Source organism: Tympanuchus pallidicinctus, unplaced genomic scaffold (genome assembly GCF_026119805.1).
Source record: "Tympanuchus pallidicinctus isolate F22 unplaced genomic scaffold, pur_lepc_1.0 scaffold19, whole genome shotgun sequence".
NCBI lineage: Eukaryota > Metazoa > Chordata > Aves > Galliformes > Phasianidae > Tympanuchus > Tympanuchus pallidicinctus.
Genome location: NW_026294710.1, coordinates 16994994 through 17017247, shown reverse-complemented (window position 1 = coordinate 17017247; position 22254 = coordinate 16994994). Strand labels below are relative to the sequence as shown.

General features: G+C 56.3%; 4 protein-coding genes across 25 annotated transcripts; 1 reads left to right on the top strand and 3 right to left on the bottom strand.

The window, feature by feature from the left end:
- Positions 1 to 291: 291 nt before the first annotated feature.
- Positions 292 to 1148, bottom strand: LOC128079630 (staphylococcal nuclease domain-containing protein 1-like). The gene is made up of 4 exons (XM_052681006.1): positions 953 to 1148; positions 639 to 778; positions 561 to 580; positions 292 to 329 (listed from the first exon to the last, which is right to left on the bottom strand). Exons 1-4 carry the CDS (start codon positions 1053 to 1055, stop codon positions 293 to 295), a joined length of 300 nt encoding a protein of 99 aa, XP_052536966.1. The 5' UTR covers positions 1056 to 1148; the 3' UTR covers position 292.
- A 1573-nt stretch (positions 1149 to 2721) lies between these two features.
- Positions 2722 to 7369, bottom strand: LOC128079628 (uncharacterized). Of its 22 annotated transcripts, XM_052681003.1 has the most exons (11): positions 7256 to 7369; positions 6961 to 7046; positions 6746 to 6788; positions 6660 to 6702; positions 6404 to 6489; positions 5974 to 6016; positions 5888 to 5930; positions 5636 to 5719; positions 5296 to 5420; positions 4091 to 4525; positions 2722 to 3277 (listed from the first exon to the last, which is right to left on the bottom strand). In XM_052681003.1, the coding sequence occupies exons 1-10, from the start codon at positions 7349 to 7351 to the stop codon at positions 4197 to 4199; spliced, it is 978 nt and encodes a 325-aa protein (XP_052536963.1). In that variant the 5' UTR covers positions 7352 to 7369; the 3' UTR covers positions 2722 to 3277; positions 4091 to 4196. The 22 variants fall into 22 exon arrangements, 1 of the variants encoding a protein (XP_052536963.1); XR_008206249.1 differs by lacking the exons at positions 5636 to 5719; positions 6660 to 6702; positions 7256 to 7369 and having other exon boundaries at positions 5337 to 5379; positions 6404 to 6446; positions 6703 to 6831; positions 7004 to 7048; XR_008206247.1 differs by lacking the exons at positions 5888 to 5930; positions 5974 to 6016; positions 7256 to 7369 and having other exon boundaries at positions 5337 to 5379; positions 5677 to 5760; positions 6404 to 6446; positions 6746 to 6831; positions 7004 to 7048.
- A 31-nt stretch (positions 7370 to 7400) lies between these two features.
- Positions 7401 to 22254, bottom strand: SND1 (staphylococcal nuclease and tudor domain containing 1). The gene is made up of 4 exons (XM_052681005.1): positions 22123 to 22254; positions 16863 to 17012; positions 12111 to 12231; positions 7401 to 7526 (listed from the first exon to the last, which is right to left on the bottom strand). Exons 1-4 carry the CDS (start codon positions 22195 to 22197, stop codon positions 7438 to 7440), a joined length of 435 nt encoding a protein of 144 aa, XP_052536965.1. The 5' UTR covers positions 22198 to 22254; the 3' UTR covers positions 7401 to 7437.
- LOC128079631 (basic salivary proline-rich protein 1-like) lies at positions 14583 to 16580 on the top strand. Its single transcript, XM_052681007.1, is given in 7 exon segments — positions 14583 to 15055; positions 15391 to 15526; positions 15528 to 15762; positions 15832 to 15893; positions 16042 to 16128; positions 16295 to 16414; positions 16416 to 16580. Coding segments are annotated over 7 exon segments (1278 nt in total).

Here is a 22254-nt window from a genome sequence, read left to right as displayed (position 1 = left end):
ACCTCAGGGCCCTGTTTGAGGTACCCAGACCTCAGGGCCCTGTTTGAGGCACCCCAGGCCTTAAGGACCTGTTTGAGGCACCCCAGACCTCAGGGCCCTGTTTGAGGCACCCCAGACCTCAGGGCCCTGTTTGAGGCATCCCAGACCTTAAGGACCTGTTTGAGGCATCCCAGACTTTAGGGCCCTGTTTGAGGCACCCCAGACCTCAGGGACCTGTTTGAGGCACCCCAGACCTCAGGGCCCTGTTTGAGGCACCCCAGACCTGAGGGCCCTGTTTGAGGCACCCCAGACCTTAAGGACCTGTTTGAGGCACCCCAGACCTCAGGGACCTGTTTGAGGCACCCCAGACCTCAGGGACCTGTTTGAGGCACCCCAGACCTCAGGGCCCTGTTTGAGGCACCCCAGACCTTAGGGACCTGTTTGAGGCACCCCAGACCTCAGGGCCCTGTTTGAGGCACCCCAGACCTTAGGGCCCTGTTTGAGGTACCCAGACCTTAGGGACCTGTTTGAGGCACCCCAGACCTCAGGGCCCTGTTTGAGGCACCCCAGACCTTAAGGACCTGTTTGAGGCATCCCAGACCTCAGGGCCCTGTTTGAGGCACCCCAGACCTTAGGGCCCTGTTTGAGGCACCCCAGACCTGAGGGAAGGGACCCCCCTGCCCAACACACCAACAGCCAAACCTCACCTTGATCCCCGAGAGCATGACCGTGACCAGGTAGTAATCCGGCAGCAGGAGGGCTCTGACCACGCTGCCATCCCTCACGTGCTCAATGATGGCTGCAGAGTGAGACCACAGATCCATGCTGGTGCCACGGTGAGGGGGGGTGAAGAGCCAGGCCCACCTCCCCCCCCCTACGACCCCGTGGCCCCAAGCAGGGCAATCCCAGCAGCGCTGCATGCAACCTGCAGCTCGCCAACACGCAGCGCAGCGCTGCCCTCCGGCTCACCCACCGTTGACAGGCTTCTGGTGCATGGAATCCACAAAGTGACGTGGGTTCTCGATGGTGTATTTGAGGTCACGGATGGTGTGTGAGCCCGTGCCTTCGCTCCACATCCCTTTCTTGGCACTCTTGGCTTGCTCCTCCAGCTCTGCCAGCCGGCTCTGCTCGGAGCTGCAGGGAAGCGGACAGAGCGGCTCAGCGCCAAGCAGGACGCCGCCGGAGCATCCGTTGCTCAAGGTGCTTTTCCGGATGCTGCAGCAACCAGAGCTCCAGGTGAGGGATGGGTGATGCTGCCAGCAGCGACGTGCCGCGCATCAGAGCCCGGTGGGCACACAGGGGGAATCTGCAGCAACCAAAAATCCACCTCCACGCGAGCACCGCCTGCCGTGCGCCGCAGATGGGAAGAGGTGACAGCAGGGAGCGAAGGGAAGGGTGACAGCAGGGGCAGCAGCGGGTTGGCAGCAGGGATCCCAGCCAAGGATGCTGCTCAGGGCTGCCTGGGAGCGTGGTGAGGTCTGGGGAGCAGGCTGGCAGCCCGGGGAGCAAGGCTGCGGTGAAGCGGAGCGCTGCCAAGCGCTGTTACGCTCCATTAAACAAAACCTCGGGATATTTCTGCTCGCAGATTTCTTCAGCTCCTCCGAAGAGGGCAAAGCTGCAAGCTGAGGAACACTGAGTGGCTCCAGACGGGGCCTGGTGTTAAATACGTGGGGAGCAGCAGCACACGTGGGGCTCAGCCAGCACCTCCAGGCAGCCTGCAGCCCTCCCCTGCCTGCACAGAGCCCTCCTGGAGCTGCTGGTAATTAACACGGCCTTGCAATTAGGAGAGCAAACGCAGAGCAGCAGGTTGCTACAGGCAATGTTTAATTGCAGGGTGCTGAGCTCCGTGGGGATGCGTTACAGTGCTGGTGTTATGTGGAGGCAGGGGGGGGTTGGCAAGTCCTGCACCCCCAGCATGGAGCAATGGGGCGTGGGGACGGAGCACCCGAGCACTGCCATCACTGTGGGATGGTGTAGAGAGAGCACAGAGCTGGGGAATGGTTGGGGGGTTGGGTGGGAGGGACCCTCTGGATCACAAAATGGTCAGGTAGGGTTGGAAGGGACCTCGTGGATCACTGAAACACAGAATGGTTGGGTTGGGTTGGAAGGGACATGGCAGAGCTCAGAACCACAGAATGGTGGGGTTGGAAGGGACCTTATGGGACGCAGAGCCACAGAGTGGTTGGGTTGAGATGGAAGGGACTTTACAGAGCTGAGAATCACGGAATGGATGGGTTGGGAGGGACCTTATGGATCACAGAGCCATAAAGTGCATTGGGTTGGGTCAGAAGAGACATTATAGAGCATAGAACCACAGAATGGTTGGGCTGGAAGGGACCTTATGGGACGCAGAGCCACAGAGTGGTTGGGTTGGGATGGAAGGGACATTACAGAGCTGAGAATCACGGAATGGATGGGTTGGGAGGGACCTTACAGAGCTTAGAACCATAGAATGGTTGGGTTGGAAGGGACCTTATGCGACACAGAGCTATAGAGTGGTTGGGTTGGGATGGAAGAAACATTACAGAGCTGAGATACACAGAATGGTTGGGTTGGAAAGGACCTTACAGATCATAAGGATACAGAATGGCTGGGTTGGGTTGGGTTGGGAGGAACATTATAAAGCTCAGAACCACAGAGTGGTTGTGTTGGGAGGGATCTTATGGATCACAGACCCATAAAGTGCTTTGGGTTGGGTCAGAAGAGACCTTATAGAGCTTAGAACCACAAAATGGTTGGGTTGAAAGGGACCTTGCACAGCACAGAGCTATAGAGTGGTTGGGTTGAGTTGGAAGAAGCATTACAGAGCTGAGAATCACGGAATGGTTGGGTTGAAAGGGACGTTATGGGACACAGAGCTATAGAGTGGTTGGGTTGGGATGGAAGGGACTTTATAGAACTCAGAAGCATAGAATGGTTGGGTTGGAAGGATCCTCATGGGACACAGAGCCATAGAATGGTTGGGTTGAGTTGGAAGAAACATTACAGAGCTGAGAATTATGGAATGCTTGGGTAGCAAACGAACTTATAGATCATAGGGATATAGAATGGCTGGGTTGGGTTGGAAGGAACATTATAAAGCTCAGAATCACAGAGTGGTTGTGTTGGGAGGGACCTTATGGATCACAGAGCCATAGAATGCTTAGGGTTGGGTTGGAAGACACATTATAGAGCTTAGAACCACAGAATGGTTGGGCTAGAAGGGACCTTATGGGACACAGAGCCATAGAGTGGTTGGGTTGGGATGGAAGGGACTTTATAGAACTTAGAAGCATAGAATGGCTGGGATGGAAGAGCCCTTGTGGAGCACAGAGCCACAGAGTGGTTAGGATGGAAGGGACCTTAAAGATTACAGAGCACAGAGTGGTTGGGTTGAGTTGGAAGGGACATTACAGAGCTGAGAATCACAGAATGGATGGGTTGAAAGGGACCTTACAGAGCTTAGAACCATAGAATGGTTGGGTTGGAAGGGATCTTATGGGACACAGAGCTATAGAGTTGTTGGGTTGGGTTAGAAGGGACATTACAGAGCTGAGAATCACAGAATGGCTGGGTTGAAAAGGACCTTATAGATCATAGGGATATAGAATGGCTGGGTTGGGTTGGAAGGAACATTAGAAAGCTCAGAACCACAGAATGGTTGGATTGGGAGGGATCTTACGGGACACAGAGCCACAGAGTGGTTGGGTTGAGTTGGAAGGGACTTTATAGAACTTAGAAGCATAGAATGGTTGGGATGGATGAGACCTTGTAGATTACAGAGCACAGAGTGGTTGGGTAGAGTTGGAAGGGACATTACAGAGCTGAGAATCACGGAATGGCTGGGTTGGAAAGGACCTTACGGGACACAGAGCCACAGAGTGGTTGGGCTGGGATGGAAGAGACATTATAGAGCTGAGAATCGTAGAATGGTTGGGTTGGAAAGGACCTTATAGATCATAGGGATATAGAATGGCTGGGTTGGGTTGGAAGGAACATTAGAAAGCTCAGAACCACAGAGTGGTTGGGTTGGAAGGGACCTTATGGACCACAGAGCCATGAAGTGCTTTGGGTTGGGTTGGAAGAGACATCATAAAGCTAAGCAACACAGAATGGTTGGGTTGGAAGAGACCTTGTGGAGCACAGAGCCACAGAGTGGTTGGGTTGGAAGGGACCTTTAAGATTACAGAGCACAGAGTGGTTGGGTTGAGTTGGAAGGGACATTACAGAGCTGAGAATCACGGAATGGTTGGGTTGGAAAGGACCTTATAGATCATAGGGATATAGAATGGCTGGGTTGGAACGTTATAAAGCTCAGAATCAAAGAATGGTTGGGTTGGAAGGGTCCTTATGGGACACAGAGCAACAGAGTGGTTGGGTTGAGTTGGAAGAAGCATTACAGAGCTGAGAATCACAGAACGGCTGGGTTGGAAAGGACCTTGTAGAGCACAGAGACATAGAATGGCTGGGTTAGAAAGGACCTTGTAGAGCACAGAGACATAGAATGGCTGGGTTGGAAAGGACCTTGTAGAGCACAGAGACATAGAATGGTTGGGTTGGAAAGGACCTTGTAGAGCACAGAGACATAGAATGGTTGGGTTAGAAAGGATCTTGTAGAACAGAGACATAGAATGGCTGGGTTGGAAAGGACCTTGTAGAGCACAGAGACGTAGAATGGCTGGGTTAGAAAGGACCTTGTAGAGCACAGAGACATGGAATGGCTGGGTTGGAAAGGACCTTGTAGAGCACAGAGACATAGAATGGCTGGGTTGGAAAGGACCTTGTAGAGCACAGAGACATAGAATGGCTGGGTTGGAAAGGATCTTGTAGAGCACAGAGACATGGAATGGCTGGGTTGGAAAGGACCTTGTAGAACAGAGACATAGAATGGCTGGGTTGGAAAGGACCTTGTAGAGCATAGAGACATAGAATGGCTGGGTTGGAAAGGACCTTGTAGAGCACAGAGACATGGAATGGCTGGGTTGGAAAGGACCTTGTAGAGCACAGAGACATAGAATGGCTGGGTTAGAAAGGACCTTGTAGAGCACAGAGACATAGAATGGCTGGGTTGGAAAGAACCTTGTAGAGCACAGAGACATGGAATGGCTGGGTTAGAAAGGACCTTGTAGAGCACAGAGACATGGAATGGCTGGGTTGGAAAGGACCTTGTAGAACACAGAGAGATAGAATGGCTGGGTTGGAAAGGACCTTGTAGAGCACAGAGACATGGAATGGCTGGGTTGGAAAGGACCTTGTAGAGCACAGAGACATGGAATGGCTGGGTTGGAAAGGACCTTGTAGAGCACACAGACATAGAATGGCTGGGTTGGAAAGGACCTTGTAGAACAGAGACATAGAATGGTTGGGTTGGAAAGGACCTTGTAGAGCACAGAGACATAGAATGGCTGGGTTGGAAAGGACCTTGTAGAACAGAGACATAGAATGGTTGGGTTGGAAAGGACCTTGTAGAGCACAGAGACATGGAATGGCTGGGTTGGAAAGGACCTTGTAGAGCACAGAGACATAGAATGGCTGGGTTGGAAAGGACCTTGTAGAGCACAGAGACATAGAATGGCTGGGTTGGAAAGGACCTTGTAGAGCACAGAGACATGGAATGGCTGGGTTGGAAAGGACCTTGTAGAGCACACAGACATAGAATGGCTGGGTTGGAAAGGACCTTGTAGAACAGAGACATAGAATGGTTGGGTTGGAAAGGACCTTGTAGAGCACAGAGACATAGAATGGCTGGGTTGGAAAGGACCTTGTAGAACAGAGACATAGAATGGTTGGGTTGGAAAGGACCTTGTAGAGCACAGAGACATGGAATGGCTGGGTTGGAAAGGACCTTGTAGAGCACAGAGACATAGAATGGCTGGGTTGGAAAGGACCTTGTAGAACAGAGACATAGAATGGCTGGGTTGGAAAGGACCTTGTAGAGCACAGAGACATAGAATGGCTGGGTTGGAAAGGACCTTGTAGAGCACAGAGACATGGAATGGCTGGGTTGGAAAGGACCTTGTAGAGCACAGAGACATAGAATGGCTGGGTTGGAAAGGACCTTGTAGAGCACAGAGACATAGAATGGCTGGGTTGGAAAGGACCTTGTAGAGCACAGAGACATAGAATGGCTGGGTTGGAAAGGACCTTGTAGAGCACAGAGACATAGAATGGCTGGGTTGGAAAGGATCTTGTAGAGCACAGAGACATAGAATGGTTGGGTTGGAAAGAACCTTGTAGAACACAGAGACATGGAATGGCTGGGTTGGAAAGGACCTTGTAGAGCACAGAGACATGGAATGGCTGGGTTGGAAAGGACCTTGTAGAACACGGAGACATAGAATGGCTGGGTTGGAAAGGATCTTGTAGAGCACAGAGACATGGAATGGCTGGGTTGGAAAGGACCTTGTAGAACACGGAGACATAGAATGGCTGGGTTGGAAAGGACCTTGTAGAGCACAGAGACATAGAATGGTTGGGTTGGAAAGGACCTTGTAGAACACGGAGACATAGAATGGCTGGGTTGGAAAGGACCTTGTAGAGCACACAGACATAGAATGGCTGGGTTGGAAAGGACCTTGTAGAACAGAGACATAGAATGGCTGGGTTGGAAAGGACCTTGTAGAGCACACAGACATAGAATGGCTGGGTTGGAAAGGACCTTGTAGAGCACAGAGACATAGAATGGCTGGGTTGGAAAGGACCTTGTAGAACACAGAGACATAGAATGGCTGGGTTGGAAAGGACCTTGTAGAGCACAGAGACATAGAATGGCTGGGTTGGAAAGGACCTTGTAGAACACAGAGACATAGAATGGCTGGGTTGGAAAGGACCTTGTAGAGCACAGAGACATAGAATGGCTGGGTTGGAAAGGACCTTGTAGAACACGGAGACATAGAATGGCTGGGTTGGAAAGGACCTTGTAGAGCACACAGACATAGAATGGCTGGGTTGGAAAGGACCTTGTAGAGCACAGAGACATAGAATGGCTGGGTTGGAAAGGACCTTGTAGAGCACAGAGACATAGAATGGTTGGGTTGGAAAGGACCTTGTAGAGCACAGAGACATAGAATGGTTGGGTTGGAAAGGACCTTGTAGAGCACTTAGACATAGAATGGCTGGGTTGGAAAGGACCTTGTAGAGCACAGAGACATGGAATGGCTGGGTTGGAAAGGACCTTGTAGAACAGAGACATAGAATGGCTGGGTTGGAAAGGACCTTGTAGAACAGAGACATAGAATGGTTGGGTTGGAAAGGACCTTGTAGAACAGAGACATAGAATGGCTGGGTTGGAAAGGACCTTCTTGACCACTGAACTATGGAACCCCACCATGGTTTGTGTTGCCAAAGGACCCCCCCTACCTCTCCCCCACCATGGGCTGGGTGCCCCCCACATCCTCAGGCTGCCCAGAACCCAACCCACAGCCTCAGGCACCTCCACGGACGGGGTACCCACAGCCCCCCCCCATCACCAAGCTGGGTTCATACGTACTTGTTGGCGCGGATCCCCTCCCGGCGCGATGCCAGCCCCTCCGCCACCAGCGACTCGGCGATGTTCTCACCACTCGTGTCTGCAGGGAGAGGAGAGGAGAGCAGTCAGCATGCAAGGAAAGGTGCATTCCATCCCTGGAACGCGTCCACGAATGGGTTGACCACGAGGAGATGAGGTGTGTGAGCGCAGTCCAGGCTCTGCACCCACTGCTATGGAAGCTCCCCGAGCACCCACCCCCCTCAGCATGGCAATTTCAGCAGCAGGGGGGTGGGTACCTGCGTGACACCACCCCAGTGCCCCACGGGGAGCTCCCTGTCCCTCCCCATAAGCTTAGGGACAACAAAACGGGCCGTGCAGACCCTCCAGGCCCACCCCACAGAGCCTGACAGCTGTGCTACCCCCAAACACGACCCCACAGCCATGCAGGACGAGGGGAAAGCTCTGACCCTCCTCACCCAGAGCCGACGGTGCCGTGGGGATGCTCTGCCCCCTTACAAAGGCTGGAGCAGAAGGCTCCCCACTGATCTCGGGGTGCAATTGTCAGTGGTATGAGCCCCAGCACGGCGCATTGCTTCCATAGGAACGCATCCCACAGCATCCCAGCACAGGGGGCTCTCCGTGTCCCAGGCAATGGGCGACATCCCTCAGCTCCTCGGGGGTCCTCTAAGCGGGTTTGGGGGATCCCCAAAACACAACAACAGCCTTCCTTGGCAAAAAAACACCAGGGTTTTGTGGTGCTGGGGGGGGGGGGGGGGGAGCGGGGGAGGAGCGTGGTGAAGCTGCTGCAGCGCTTTCGCGTTAATTGCACTCCCAACCCTGACAAACTTCATCAGGAAGCATTTTCTGCTTCGTTTCTCCCCGCAGCGCCGTGACAGGCTGGGATGGAACAATGAGGATGACACCTACACAGAAAACCTTGTACGTGGCAGACGAGGAGGCTGCAAAGGCTGCGAGGAGACCGATGGAGCAGCAAAACCCTTTCCAAAATGCATTCCCACCCACAAGCGATGCTGTGGGGCAGCTCAGCACCACCTGAACCACTGAGCAGGACCAGCAAGCTCTGCCCACCCCTGCCCTCCTGCATTTTCCACACCCAAGTGCTCACACCTCAGCGTTGCCCACAGAGAAATCTGCTCTGCCAGCCCCGTGCTTGGAAGCACCATGGATGTATGGGGTTGGGGCTGCATGGGCTTGATGGTCCCTTCCAACTCAACCACTCTATGGCTCTGTGATCTGCAAGGACCCTTCCAACGCAAATGACCAATTCTGTGGCTCTGTGATCTGCAAGGACCCTTCCAACCCAACCTCTCTTGTCATCTGCAAGGACCCTTCCAACCCAACTGACCAATTCTATGGCTCTGTGATCTGTAAGGACCCTTCCAACCCAATCACTCTTGTGTTCTGTAAGGTCCCTCCCAACCCAACTGAGCAATTCTGTAGCTCTGGGATCTGCAAGGACTCTTACAACTCAACTGACCAGTTCTATGACTCTTTGATCTGTAAGGACCCTTCCAGCCCAACTGACCAATTCTATGGCTCTGTGATCTGCAAGGACCCTTCCAACCCAACCACTCGTGTTCTGTAAGGTCCCTTCCAACCCAACTGACCAATTCTATGACTCTGTGATCTGTGAGGACCCTTCCAACTCAACCACTCTATGGCTCTGTGATCTGCAAGGACCCTTCCAACCCAAATGACCAATTCTGTGGCTCTGTGATCTGCAAGGAACCTTCCAACCCAACTGACCAATTCTACGGCTCTGTGATCTGCAAGGACCCTTCCAACCCAACTGCTCTTGTGTTCTGTAAGGTCCCTTCCATCCCAAATGACCAATTCTATGGCTCTGTGATCTGCAAGGACCTTTCCAACCCAACAACTCTATAGCTCTGTGATCTGTCAGGACCCTTCCAACCCAAATGACCAATTCTATGGCTCTATGATCTGTAAGGACCCTACCAACCCAACCACTGTATGGCTCTGTGATCTGTAAGGACCCTTCCAACTCAACCACTCCTGTCATCTGTAAGGTCCCTTCCAATCCAACCACTCCTGTGATCTGTAAGGACCCTTCCAACCCAACTGACCAATTCTATGGCTCTGTGATCTGTAAGGACCCTTCCAATCCAACTGACCAATTCTATAGCTCTGGGATCTGCAAGGATCTTTCCAACCCAACCACTGTATGGCTCTGTGATCTGTAAGGACCCTTCCAACACAACCACACTTGTGATCTATAAGGACCCTTCCAACCCAACCACTGTATGGCTCTGTGATCTGCAAGGTCCCTTCCAACCCAATCACTCTATGGCTCTGTGATCTGCAAGGACCCTTTCAACCCAACCACCCCACAGCTCTACGATCTATGGGGTCCCTTCCAAACCAAACCCACTATGGCTCTGGGATCCACACAGTCCCTTCTAACCCAACCCAACCCACAATCTGGCTCTGCAATAACGTCCCTTCCAATGCAACCACTCCATCCATCTCTGATCTACAAGATCCCTTCCAACCCAATCCGACCGTTCTACGGCTCGATGACCAATAAGATCCCTTCCAACCCAATCACTGCTTGGTTCTGTGATCCATGAGGCCCCTTCCAATCCAACCCAACCACTCTGTGGCTCTGCAATCCACAAGGCCCCTTACAAACCAACCGCTCTACAGCTCTGGGATCTATGAATCTGGGATCTATGAATCTGGGATCTATCCTTTCCAACCCAACCATTCTGAGACTATGATCTATGAGGACCTTTCCAACCCGATCCAACCCATGCTCTGGTTCTGTAACCCAGAATCTCCCTTCCTGTGCAACCCAAACACTCTATGGCTCCATGACTAATAGGATCCCTTCCAACCCAACCATTCTATGGATCTGTGATCTACAAGATCCTTTCCAATCCAATCCAACCATTCCATGACCAATAAGATCCCTTCCAACCCAACCACTACATGGCTCTGCAATCCATAACGCCCCTTCCAAACCAACAACTCTGTGGCTGTGATCTACAAGGTCCCTTCCAACCCAAACCAACCCATCCTCTGGCTCAGTAATCCATAAGCCTCTTCCAATGTAACTCCATCATTCTATGGCTCCATGGCTGATAAAATCCCTTCCAACCCAACCAATTGGTGGCTCTGCAATCCTTAACGCCCCTTCCAACCCAACCGCTCTAAGGATCTATGATCTACAAGATCCCTTCCAACCCAACCCAACCACTCTACAGCTCTGCAATCCATACAGTCCCTTCTAACCCAACCACTCTATGGTTCTGTCATCTATGAGGTCCCTCCCAACCCAAACCAACCCATGCTCTGGCTCTGCAATCCCTAAGGTCCCTCCCAACCCAATCCAACCATGCTACAGCTCTGTGATCAGTAAGATCCCTTCCAAGCCAACCATTTGGTGGCTCTGTAATCCATCCAGTCCCTTCCACCCCAACCACTCTATTGCTCTGTGATCCATGAGGTCCCTTCCAATCCAACCCAATCATTCTGTGGCTCTGTAATCCACCAGGCCTCTTACAAACCAACCACTCTACAGCTCTGGGGTCTGTGAAGTCTTTTCCAACCCAACCACTGGATGACTCTATGATCTACGAGGTCCCTTCCAACCCAATCCAAACATTCCATGGCTCTCTGATCAATAAGATCCCTTCTATTCCAACCACTGCATGGCTCTATGATCTATAAGGTCCCCTCCAACCCAACCCAACCCAACGCAACCCAACCACTCCACAGCTCTGCAATCCACAGTCCCTTCTAATCCAACCACTCTATGGCTCCGTGATCAATAAGATCCTTTCCAATCCGACCATTTGCTGGCTTTGTGATCCATAAGGACCCTTCCAACCCAATCCAACCATTCTATGGCTCCGTGATCAATAAGATCCTTTCCAATCCGACCATTTGCTGGCTTTGTGATCCATAAGGACCCTTCCAACCCAATCCAACCATTCTATGGCTCCGTGATCAATAAGATCCTTTCCAATCCAACCATTTGCTGGCTTTGTGATCCATAAGGACCCTTCCAACCCAATCCAACCATTCTATGGCTCCGTGATCAATAAGATCCTTTCCAATCCAACCATTTGCTGGCTTTGTGATCCATGAGGTCCCTTCCAACCCAACCCAACCACTCTATGGCTCCACAATCCATGTGGGCCCTTCCAATCCAACCAAGCTACAGCTCTGTGATCCACACAGTCCCTTCTAACCCAACCACTCTATGGCTCCGTGATCAATAAGATCCTTTCCAATCCAACCGTTTGCTGGCTTTGTGATCCATAAGGACCCCTCCAACCCAACCCAACTCAACTACTCTATGGCTCCATGATCTACGAGGTCCCTTCCAATGCAACCCGTGCTCTGCCTCTGCAATCCATGAGGTCCATCTATAAGATCCCTTCTGACCCAACCCAACTATTTTAAGTCTCTATGATCTGCAAGGTCCTTTCCAACCCAAGCCATGCCTCAATCCCACGCCCCAACCCAACCATTCTGCGACCCCACACCCCCAGGGGAGCACTGCACCAACGTGCAGAGAGACACAGAGCTCTGGTGAGAGTCAGGATCAAACCCAAAGCAAACGCTGGGGTTAAACGCACCGAAAAGGTGAGGAGGAGGAACCCCAAATGCAGATCCACGCATCCCACCGCACGCTCACCTCTGCCCAGGTACACCATGCCATATTCCCTGCCCTGGGGGGTCTTGTACTCCACAGTGAAGCACACCTCCTTCCCAATCAGCTTCTTCCGCAGGAATTCACGGGCCGGGAAACCCCAGGGCTGGAAGGAAAGCAGAAGGTTGTCACTTGGCAGCTCTGGGGTGAAAGTATGGGGCTGCCACGTCTCCATCCTATCCCCATCCCTCCATCCTGACCTTACATCCACCCTATCCCCATCCCCACGTCCCCATTCCTCCACCCTGACCCGGCATCCCACCCCATCCCCATATCTCCATACCATCCCCACGTCCCCACCCCATCCCCACATCCCCAGCCCTACATCCTGACCCCTCATCCCAACCCGTCCCCATGTCCCCATTCCCATGTCCCCATGTCCCCATCCTGACCCTCCATCCCACCCTGCATCCCCACATCCCCATCCCATTCCCATGTCCCCATGTCCCCATCCTGACCCTCCATCCCACCCTGCATCCCCACATCCCCATCCCATTCCCATGTCCCCATGTCCCCATCCTGACCCTCCATCCCACCCTGCATCCCCACATCCCCATCTCATTCCCACATCCCCAAGGCTCCATCCTGACCCTGAATCTCACCCCGCATCCCCACATCCCCATCCTATTCCCATGTCCCCATCCCACCCTGTATCCCCACATCCCCATTCCCATCCCATTCCCATGTTCCCATCCTGACCCTCCATCCCACCCTGCATCCCCACATCCCCATCCCATTCCCATGTCCCCATGTTCCCATCCTGACCCTCCATCCCACCCTACATCCCCACATTCCCATCCCATGCCCATGTCCCCATGGCTCCATCCTGACCCTGCATCCCACCCCATACCCATATCCCCACCCCACAGCCCCACTTCTCATCCCCATGTCCTTCCCATGTCCATCCCTCCATCCTGACCCTGCATCCCACTCTATCCTCACATCCCCACGTCCCCAAATCCCCACCCCACATCTCCATATCCGCATTTCCCATCCCCACGTCCCCATTTCCCCACATCCCCAAGTCCTCACCCCACGTCCCCACATCCCCACATCCTCATTTCCCCACCCCACATTCCCCATTACCCCATTTCCCCACCCCACATCCCCATTTCCTGTCCCCATTTACCATCCTCACATCCCCAAGTCCCCACCCCACATCCCCCCATTTCCCTATTTCCCGTCCCCACATCCCCATTTCCCATCCCTACATCCCCAAATTCCCACCCACATCCCCATATCCCCAAATCTCCACCCCATATACCCATTTCCCATCCCCATTTCCCCACCCCGTATCCACTTGCCCCCAAGTCCCCACCCCACATCCCCACATCCCCACATTCCCATTTCCCCACCCCACATCCCCATTTCCCATCCTCACATCCCTGTTTCCCCACCCCACATCCCCATATCCCCAAATCCCCACCCCATATCCCCATATCCCCACTTCCCATCCCTACATCCCCTAATTCCCACCCCACATCCCCATATCCGCATTTCCCACCCCCACGTTCCCATTTCCCATCCCCATTTCCCCACCCTGTATCCTCACATCCCCAAGTCCCCACATCCCCCCATCCCCCATTTCCCCACCCCGCATCCCCATTTCCCCACCCCACATCCCCCCCATCCCCATTTCCCCACCCCACATCCCCCATTTCCCCACCCCACATCCCCATTTCCCCACCCCACATCCCCACATCCCCATTTCTCCACGCCACATCCCCCATTTCCCCATTTCCCCACCCCACATCCCCCATTTCCCCACCCCACATCCCCATTTCCCCACCCCACATCCCCCCCATCCCCATTTCCCCACCCCACATCCCCCATTTCCCCACCCCACATCCCCATTTCCCCACCCCACATCCCCACATCCCCATTTCTCCACGCCACATCCCCCATTTCCCCATTTCCCCACCCCACATCCCCCATTTCCCCACCCCACATCCCCATTTCCCCACCCCACATCCCCCCCATCCCCATTTCCCCACCCCACATCCCCCATTTCCCCACCCCGCATCCCCATTTCCCCACGCCACATCCCCCATTTCCCCATTTCCCCACCCCACATCCCCCACTTCCCCACCCCACATCCCCATTTCCCCACCCCACATCCCCCCATCCCCATTTCCCCACCCCACATCCCCCCCATCCCCCATTTCCCCACCCCACATCCCCCATTTCCCCACCCCACATCCCCCATTTCCCCACCCCACATTCCCCTCTCCGGAGCCTGGAGCAGCGCCGGGACAAAACTGAGCTTCGCTCCACCTCACTTAGGTGGGTGGAGAGAAAGTGGGTCCAGAGGAGAGAACATGACGTGCTAATAAACAATTAGCAAAAAAACCTGACAGGAATAATGTCTCCAAAGAGTGACATTTAACGGCTCAGAAGACAAACTCCCCAGGGAGAGCAATTAACTGCGCGCTCCTCGCCACCCCCGGGGCTGGGAGGATGGGTGGCCCCAAGCTCAGCTCTGCCATCCCAAAAGGCTGCTCCCGAATCCGCCGCGTCAAGCCGGGGCCACGGGCAGCACCCCAAAAAAGCAGCACTGCTCTTTTCCCAAGCCTGCACCCCCAAATAAGCAAACCCCAAAGGGACATCGCGCCCCCAAGGTCCCCAAGGGAGCAACCCCAAGGTCACAGGGCATCCAAAGTTCCCCCAGAGGCACCGTAACCCGCAGTGGGGTCCCTCCTGAAGGCACTGAGTGCCCAAGGTCCCCAGGGTCCCCCAGTGGGAGTCCCCAGGGTCCCCAAGGTCCCCAGGAAGGGGACCACAATGTCCCTGGGGAGACACCACATCCCCAACATTCCCAAGGGACACCACGGTCCCCAGCCCAGCTCTCCAAAGTCCCCCAAAAGCCACCACATCCCCAAGGTCCCCAGGGCCTCCAAGGTTTCCCAGTGGGAGTCCCCAGGGTCCCCAGGGTCTCCAAGGAGGCACAGGGTCCACAAGGTCCCATAGGGAGACCCCATAATCCCTGAGAGACACCACAGTCCCTATCAGCTCTCCAAAGTCCCCCAGAAACAACCACATCCCCATGGGGTGCCCAGGGTCCCCACTGGGGGTCCCCAGGGTCTCCAAAAAGCACTGGGACCCCAAGGTCCCCTGGCGAGACACCACATCCCCAACAATCCCACTGGACACCACGGTCCCCAGCCCAGCTCTCCAAAGACCCCAGAAACCACCACATCCCCAAGGTTCCCCCCTAAGGCACCCTTGGTCCCCAAAGTTCCCCAGTGAAGTCCCCAGGGTCCCCAAGGTCCCCAGGAAAGCACTGTGACCCCAAGGTTCCCTGGGGAGACACCACATCCCCAGCATTCCCAGAGGGACACCATGCTCCCTCCCAGCTCTCCAAAGTCCCCCAAAAGCCACCACATCCCCAAGGTCCCCAGGGCCTCCAAGGTTTCCCAGTGGGAGTCCCCAGGGTCCCCAGGGTCCCCAAGGAGGCACAGGGTCCACAAGGTCCCATAGGGAGACCCCATAATCCCTGAGAGACACCACAGTCCCTATCAGCTCTCCAAAGTCCCCCAGAAACAACCACATCCCCATGGGGTGCCCAGGGTCCCCCACTGGGGTCCCCAGGGTCTCCAAAAAGGCACTGGGACCCCAACGTCCCCTGGGGAGACACCACATCCCCAGCATTCCCAAGGGACACCATGGTCCCCAGCCCAGCTCTCCAAAGTCCCCCAGAAGCCACCACATCCCCAAGGTCCCCAGGGCCTCCAAGGCACCCCAGTGGGAGTCCCCAGGGTCCCCAAAAAGGCACTGGGACCCCAAGGTCCCCTGGGGAGACCCCATAATCCCTGAGAGACACCACAGTCCCTCCCAGCTCTCCAAAGTCCCCCAGAAACAACCACATCCCCAAGGTCCCCAGGATCCCCCACTGGGGGTCCCCAGGGTCCCCAAAAAGGCACTGGGACCCCACGGTCCCCTGGGGAGATGCCACATCCCCAGCATTCCCAAGGGACACCATGGTCCCCAGCCCAGCTCTCCAAAGGCCTCCAGAAACAACCACATCCCCAAGGTCCCCAGCGCTTCCAAGGCTCCCCAGAGGGAGTCCCCAGTGTCCCCAAGGTCCCCAAAAAGGCACTGGGACCCCAAGGTCCCCTGGGGAGACACCATAATCCCTGAGAGACACCACAGTCCCTACCAGCTCTCCAAAGTCCCCCAGAAACAACCACATCCCCATGGGGTGCCCAGGGTCCCCCACTGGGGTCCCCAGGGTCTCCAAAAAGGCTCTGGGACCCCAAGGTCCCCTGGGGAGACACCACATCCCCAGCATTCCCCAGGGACACCACAGTCCCCAGCCCAGCTCTCCAAAGTCCCCCAAAAGCCACCACATCCCCAAGGTCCCCAGGGCCTCCAAGGTTTCCCAGTGGGAGTCCCCAGTGTCCCCAAGGTCCCCAAGGAGGCACTGGGCCCCCAAGGTCCCCTGGGGAGACACCATAATCCCTGAGAGACACCACAATCCCCCCCAGTTCTCCAAAGTCCCCCAGAAGTCACCACATCCCCAAGGTCCCCGGGGGTCTCCAGGGTCCCCCACTGGGGTCCCCAGGGTCTCCGAAAAGGCACTGGGCCCCCAAGGTCCCCTGGGGAGACACCACATCCCCAAGGTCCCCAGGATCCCCCAGTGGGGGTCCCCAGGGTCTCCAAAAAGGCACTCCTTGCCCCCTACCCCCCCAGGTCCTCAGAAGGGACACCGAGCACAGAAACACGGGCAGTGGAACTCACCTCATCCGGGGTATCCCTGGCATCGGGCTGCCCGGCGGCGGCGCGGCGTGCCAGGCTGCCTGCACGGATGTTGCTGAGGTTGATCTGACGTTCGGGAGGGGGTCCTCCACGGGGCTGCCCCCGCACGATGATGGCACAGCCCGAGAGCACCTGCAAGGGACAGCGGCCCTAAGCGTGGAGCAAGCAGCAAGCACCTGCAGCAACACCCTCTCCTCTCCTCTCCTCTCCCCTCCTCTCCTCTCCTTCCCTTTCTCCTCTCCTCTCCTCCCCTTTCTCCCTTCCTCTCCCTTCCTCTCCTCTCCATCCCTTTCTCCTCTCCTTCCCTTTCTCCTCTCCTCTCCTCCCCTTTCTCCCTTCCTCTCCTCTCCTTCCCTTGCTCTTCTCCTCTCCTCTCCTCTCCTTCCCTTTCTCTTCTCCTCTCCTCCCCTTTCTCCCTTCCTCTCCCTTCCTCTCCCCTCCTCTCCTCTCCTTCCCTTTCTCCTCTCCTCTCCTCCCCTTTCTCCCTTCCTCTCCCTTCCTCTCCTCTCCTCTCCTCTCCTTCCCTTTCTCCTCTCCTCTCCTCTCCTCTCCTTTCCTTTCTCCTCTCCTCTCCTCTCCTCTCCTTTCCTTTCTCCTCTCCTCTCCTTTCCTTTCTCCTCTCCTCTCCTCTCCTTTCTCCCCTCCTCTCCCCTCCTCTCCTCTCCTCTCCTCTCCTCTCCTCTCCTCTCCTCTCCTCTCCTCTCCTCTCCTCTCCTCTCCTCTCCTCTCCTCTCCTCTCCTCTCCTCTCCTCTCCTCTCTCTTCTCCTTCCCTTTCTCCTCTCCCCTCCTCTCCTTCCCTTTCTCCTCTCCTCTCCTTTTTCCTCTCCTCTCCTTCCCTTTCCCCTCTCCCCTCCTCTCTCCTCCTCTCCCCTCCCCTCCCCTCCTCTCCCCTCTCCTCTCCTTTCTCCTCTCCTCTCCTTTTTTCTCTTCTCTCCTTTTCCTCTCCTCTCCTTCCCTTTCCCCTCTCCTCTCCCCTCCCCTCCTCTCTCCTCTCCTTTTTCCTCTCCTCTCCTTCCCTTTCCCCTTTCCCCTCCTCTCCCCTCCTCTCCCCTCCCCTCCTCTCCTCTCCTCCCCTTTCTCCCTTCCTCTCTCTTCCTTTCCTCTCCATCCCTTTCTCCTCTCCTTCCCTTTCTCCTCTCCTCTCCTTCCCTTTCTCCTCTCCTCTCCTTCCCTTTCTCCTCTCCTTCCCTTTCTCCTCTCCTCTCCTCCCTTTTCTCCCTTCCTCTCCCTTCCTCTCCTTTTTCCTCTCCTCTCCCTTCCCTTCCTCTCCTCTCCCTTCCCTTCCTCTCCTCTCCTCCCCTCCCCTCTCCCCTCCCCTCCTTTCTCTTCTCCTTCCCTTTCTCCTCTCCCCTCCTCTCCTCTCCCCTCCTCTCCTCTCCTCCCCTCCTCTCCTTCCCTTTCTCCTCTCCTCTCCTTTTTCCTCTCCTCTCCTTCCCTTTCCCCTCTCCTCTCCCCTCCCCTCCTCTCCTTTTTCCTCTCCTCTCCTTCCCTTTCCCCTTTCCCCTCCTCTCCTCTCCTCTCCCTTCCTCCTCTCCCCTCCTCTCCCCTCCCCTCCTCTCCTCTCCCTTTCTCCTCTCCTCTCCTCCCCTTTCTCCCTTCCTCTCCCTTCCTCTCCCTTCCTCTCCTCTCCTCTCCTCTCCTCTCCTCTCCTCTCCTCTCCTCTCCTCTCCTCTCCTCTCCTCTCCTCTCCTCTCCTCTCCTCTCCTCTCCTCTCCTCTCCTCTCCTCTCCTCTCCTCTCCTCTCCCTTCCTCTCCTTTCCTCTCCCTTCCCTTCACCCCCCTGTCCCTCCTTCCCTCCCTTTCCCCATCCAGCCCTGCTGCACATGGGGCGATGCCCACGCATCTCCATTCTTGCACTTCCAGCCCCCCACCTCCCACTGCAAACCCCCCCCAGAGCACAGAATGGAGAAGACCCCCCCAAATGCCAAGGGGGGACCCCAGACCCACACAGAACCCATGGGGTCGTCCCCCGCCGCCCCCCAACCCCACAGCGGTGTCCCATCGCCCCACGCACCCAGTGGGACACAACGCCTGCAGCCCAGGGCGCTGCAGAGCTCAGTCCTTAAGGACTCCAAGGATTCCTCGCTGTTAATTAACCTCAGTCTTTAATTTATAAAGCAGCGGAGTCAGACGGGGAGGAGGCTGTTGGAGCCAATTAGCAACAGGAGCTCATTAGCAGAGCCTTCCGGTGGCACTAAGGGACCCCAGGGAGCAGGAAAGACCCCAAAGGGACAGGGGGTGGAGAGGAGGGGACACGTGGTGGCCCCATAGCACAACGGTGGTGGCCCCACGGTATGGGGTCACCACACATCCCCACGGCCACAGAGGACCCACGGCATGGGGTCACCGCCACCCCTGTGCCCATTCCCGTGCCTGCGTGTTTGTAGGGCCACCAAGAGTCCCCATTTACGAAGCCACCAACCCTACAGGCCACCACATGTCCCCAGGCCTTGGGGCCACCACCAACACGCCATGGGGCCACCACACATCCCGTAGGGCCCCCATAGATCCCTGCAGCCATGCAGGCATCAGCCCCGTGCCACAGGGCCACCACGTGTCCCCATGTTCCCATGCCATGGGGCCACCACCCCCATGCCATAGGATGACCATACACTCCTTTTTGGGGCCGCCATGACCGCGTCCCCATGCTATGGGGCCACCACCACCAAGCCATGGGGCCACCACGCATCACCATATCATGGGGCCACCACCAACACGGCGTGGGGCCACCACGTGTCCCCATGCCATGGGGCCACCACCAGCATGGCACAGGGCCACCATGTGTCCCCACGCCATGGGGCCACCACCAACATGACACAAGGCCACCATGTGTCCCCATGCCTTGGGGCCACCACCAACATGACACAAGGCCACCACATGTCCCCATGACATGGGATCACCACCAACATGCTATGAGGCCACCACATGTCCCCATGACATGGGGTCACCACCAACATGCTGTGAGGCCACCATGTATCCCCATGCCATGGGGTCACCACCATCATGTTATGGGGCCACCACCTGTCCCCATGCCACAGTGCCACCACCATCATCCTATAGGGCCACCATGCGTCCCAGTGCCATGGGGCAACCACCACTGGGTCATAAGTCAACCATGCAACCCCATGCCATGGGGCCACCACGTATCCCAATGCCATCAGGCCACCATGTGTCCCCATGCCACGGGCCCACCACGTATCCCAGTGTCACAGGGCCACCACGCATCCCTGTGCAATGGGGCCACCACCAACATGGCATGGGGCCACCACATGTCCCCATGCCATAGGGCCACCACACATCGCTGTGCCATGGGGCCACCACCAACATGACACAAGGCCACCACGTGTCCCCATGCCATGGGGCCACCACCATCATGTTATGGAGTCACCAAATGTCCCCATGCCACAGTGCCACCACCATCATCCTATAGGGCCACCATGCGTCCCAGTGCCATGGGGCAACCACCACTGGGTCATAAGTCAGCCATGCAACCCCATGCCATGAGACCAACACATATCCCAATGTCATGGGGCCACAATGTGTCCCAGTGTCACAGGGCCACCACCATCGTACTATGAGGCCACCATGCAACCCCATGCCATGAAACCACCACGTGTCCCCATGCCATGGGGTCACCACATATCACAGTGTCATGGGGCCACCACCATTGTATCACATGGCAACCCCTGTGCCATGGGGCCACCACCAACATAACACGGGGCCACCACGTGTCCCCATGCCATGGGGCCACCACCATCATGTTAGGGGCCACCACGTGTCCCCATGCTACAATGCTACCACCATCATACTGTAGGGCCACCATGCAACCCCATACCATGGGGCAACCACTACTGTGTCATCAGTCAACCATGCAACCCCATGCCATGAGACCAACACGTATCCCCATGCCATGGGGCCACCATGTGTCCCAGTGTCACAGGGCCACCACCATCGTACTATGAGGCCACCATGCAACCCCATGCCATGAAACCACCACCACGTGTCCCCATGCCATGGGGTCACCACATATCACAGTGTCATGGGGCCACCACCATTGTATCACATGGCAACCCCTGTGCCATGGGGCCACCACCAACATAACACGGGGCCACCACGTGTCCCCATGCCATGGGGCCCCCACCATCATGTTATGGGGCCACCAAATGTCCCCATGCTACAATGCTACCACCATCATACTGTAGGGCCACCATGCAACCCCATACCATGGGGCAACCACTACTGTGTCATCAGTCAACCATGCAACCCCATGCCATGAGACCAACACGTATCCCCATGCCATGGGGCCACCATGTGTCCCAGTGTCACGGGGCCACCACCATCGTACTATGAGGCCATCATGCAACCCCATGCCATGAAACCACCACGTGTCCCCATGCCATGGGGTCACCACATATCACAGTATCATGGAGCCACCACCACTGTATCACATGGCAACCCCTGTGCCATGGGGCCACCAACAACATGACACAGGGCCACCACGTGTCCCCATGCCATGGGGCCACCACCATCATGTTATGGGGCCACCAAATGTCCCCATGCCACAGTGCCACCACCATCATCCTATAGGGCCACCATGCGTCCCAGTGCCATGGGGCAACCACCACTGTGTCATAAGTCAGCCATGCAACCCCATGCCATGAGACCAACACGTATCCCAATGTCATGGGGCCACCACGCATCCCTGTGCAATGGGGCCACCACCAACGTGGCATGGGGCCACCACATGTCCCCATGCCATGGGGCCACCGCACATCGCTGTGCCATGGGGCCACCACAATCAAGCCATAGAGACGCCATGCATCCCCATGCCATGGGGCCACCACCAACCTGGCACAGGGCCACCACATGTCCCCGTGCCACAGTGCCACCACCATCATCCTATAGGGCCACCATGCATCCCAGTGCCATGGGGCAACCACCACTGTGTCATAAGTCAGCCATGCAACCCCATGCCATGAGACCACCACGTGTCCCCATGCCATGGGGCCACCGCATGCCCCAGTGTCACGGGGCCACCGTGCCATAGGGCGGCCACGTTTCCCAGCGCTCTGGGACCACCACCCCCGTGTCGCAACACAGCCAGGCAGCCCCACACCACGAGCCCCCCCCCCCACGTGTCCCCATGCGGTCCGGTGAGCACGGGACCCCTCCGCTTGCCATAACCCCGGAACGCTGCCCTTCCCGGTGCTCCACCTGCCGTTCCCGGCTCGCAGTCCTTACCATCTTAACGATACCGCGTTGTACAGCCAGGGGCGGCGCGGAGCCGCCCTGCCCGGGGTTCGCCACCGAAGCCATAACGCTCACGGGGCCGAGCGGGGCCGGAGCGCGGAAGGGACAGCGGGGCGGGGCGGA

What these genes read in the sequence shown, in the direction of transcription:
- LOC128079630 (XM_052681006.1), bottom strand. Translation starts at nt 1,055, where the DNA reads ATGTGGAGCGAAGGCACGGGCTCACACACCATCCGTGACCTCAAATAC. An exon ending in GCACCAGAAGCCTGTCAACG is followed by an intron (nt 779 to 952) that starts GTGGGTGAGCCG and finishes CTCACTCTGCAG; the next exon opens with CCATCATTGAGCACGTGAGG. An exon ending in GTCTGGGATGCCTCAAACAG is followed by an intron (nt 330 to 560) that starts GTCCTTAAGGTC and finishes TGCCTCAAACAG; the next exon opens with GTCCCTGAGGTCTGGGGTGC.
- LOC128079628 (XM_052681003.1), bottom strand. Translation starts at nt 7,351, where the DNA reads ATGTGGGGGGCACCCAGCCCATGGTGGGGGAGAGGTAGGGGGGGTCCT. An exon ending in ATGTCTCTGTGCTCTACAAG is followed by an intron (nt 5,720 to 5,887) that starts GTCCTTTCCAAC and finishes CTGTTCTACAAG; the next exon opens with GTCCTTTCCAACCCAGCCAT. An exon ending in CTATGTCTCTGTTCTACAAG is followed by an intron (nt 5,421 to 5,635) that starts GTCCTTTCCAAC and finishes GTGCTCTACAAG; the next exon opens with GTCCTTTCCAACCCAACCAT.
- SND1 (XM_052681005.1), bottom strand. Translation starts at nt 22,197, where the DNA reads ATGGCTTCGGTGGCGAACCCCGGGCAGGGCGGCTCCGCGCCGCCCCTG. An exon ending in CCAGGGATACCCCGGATGAG is followed by an intron (nt 12,232 to 16,862) that starts GTGAGTTCCACT and finishes CTTTCCTTCCAG; the next exon opens with CCCTGGGGTTTCCCGGCCCG. An exon ending in CATGGTGTACCTGGGCAGAG is followed by an intron (nt 7,527 to 12,110) that starts GTGAGCGTGCGG and finishes CTCTCCCTGCAG; the next exon opens with ACACGAGTGGTGAGAACATC.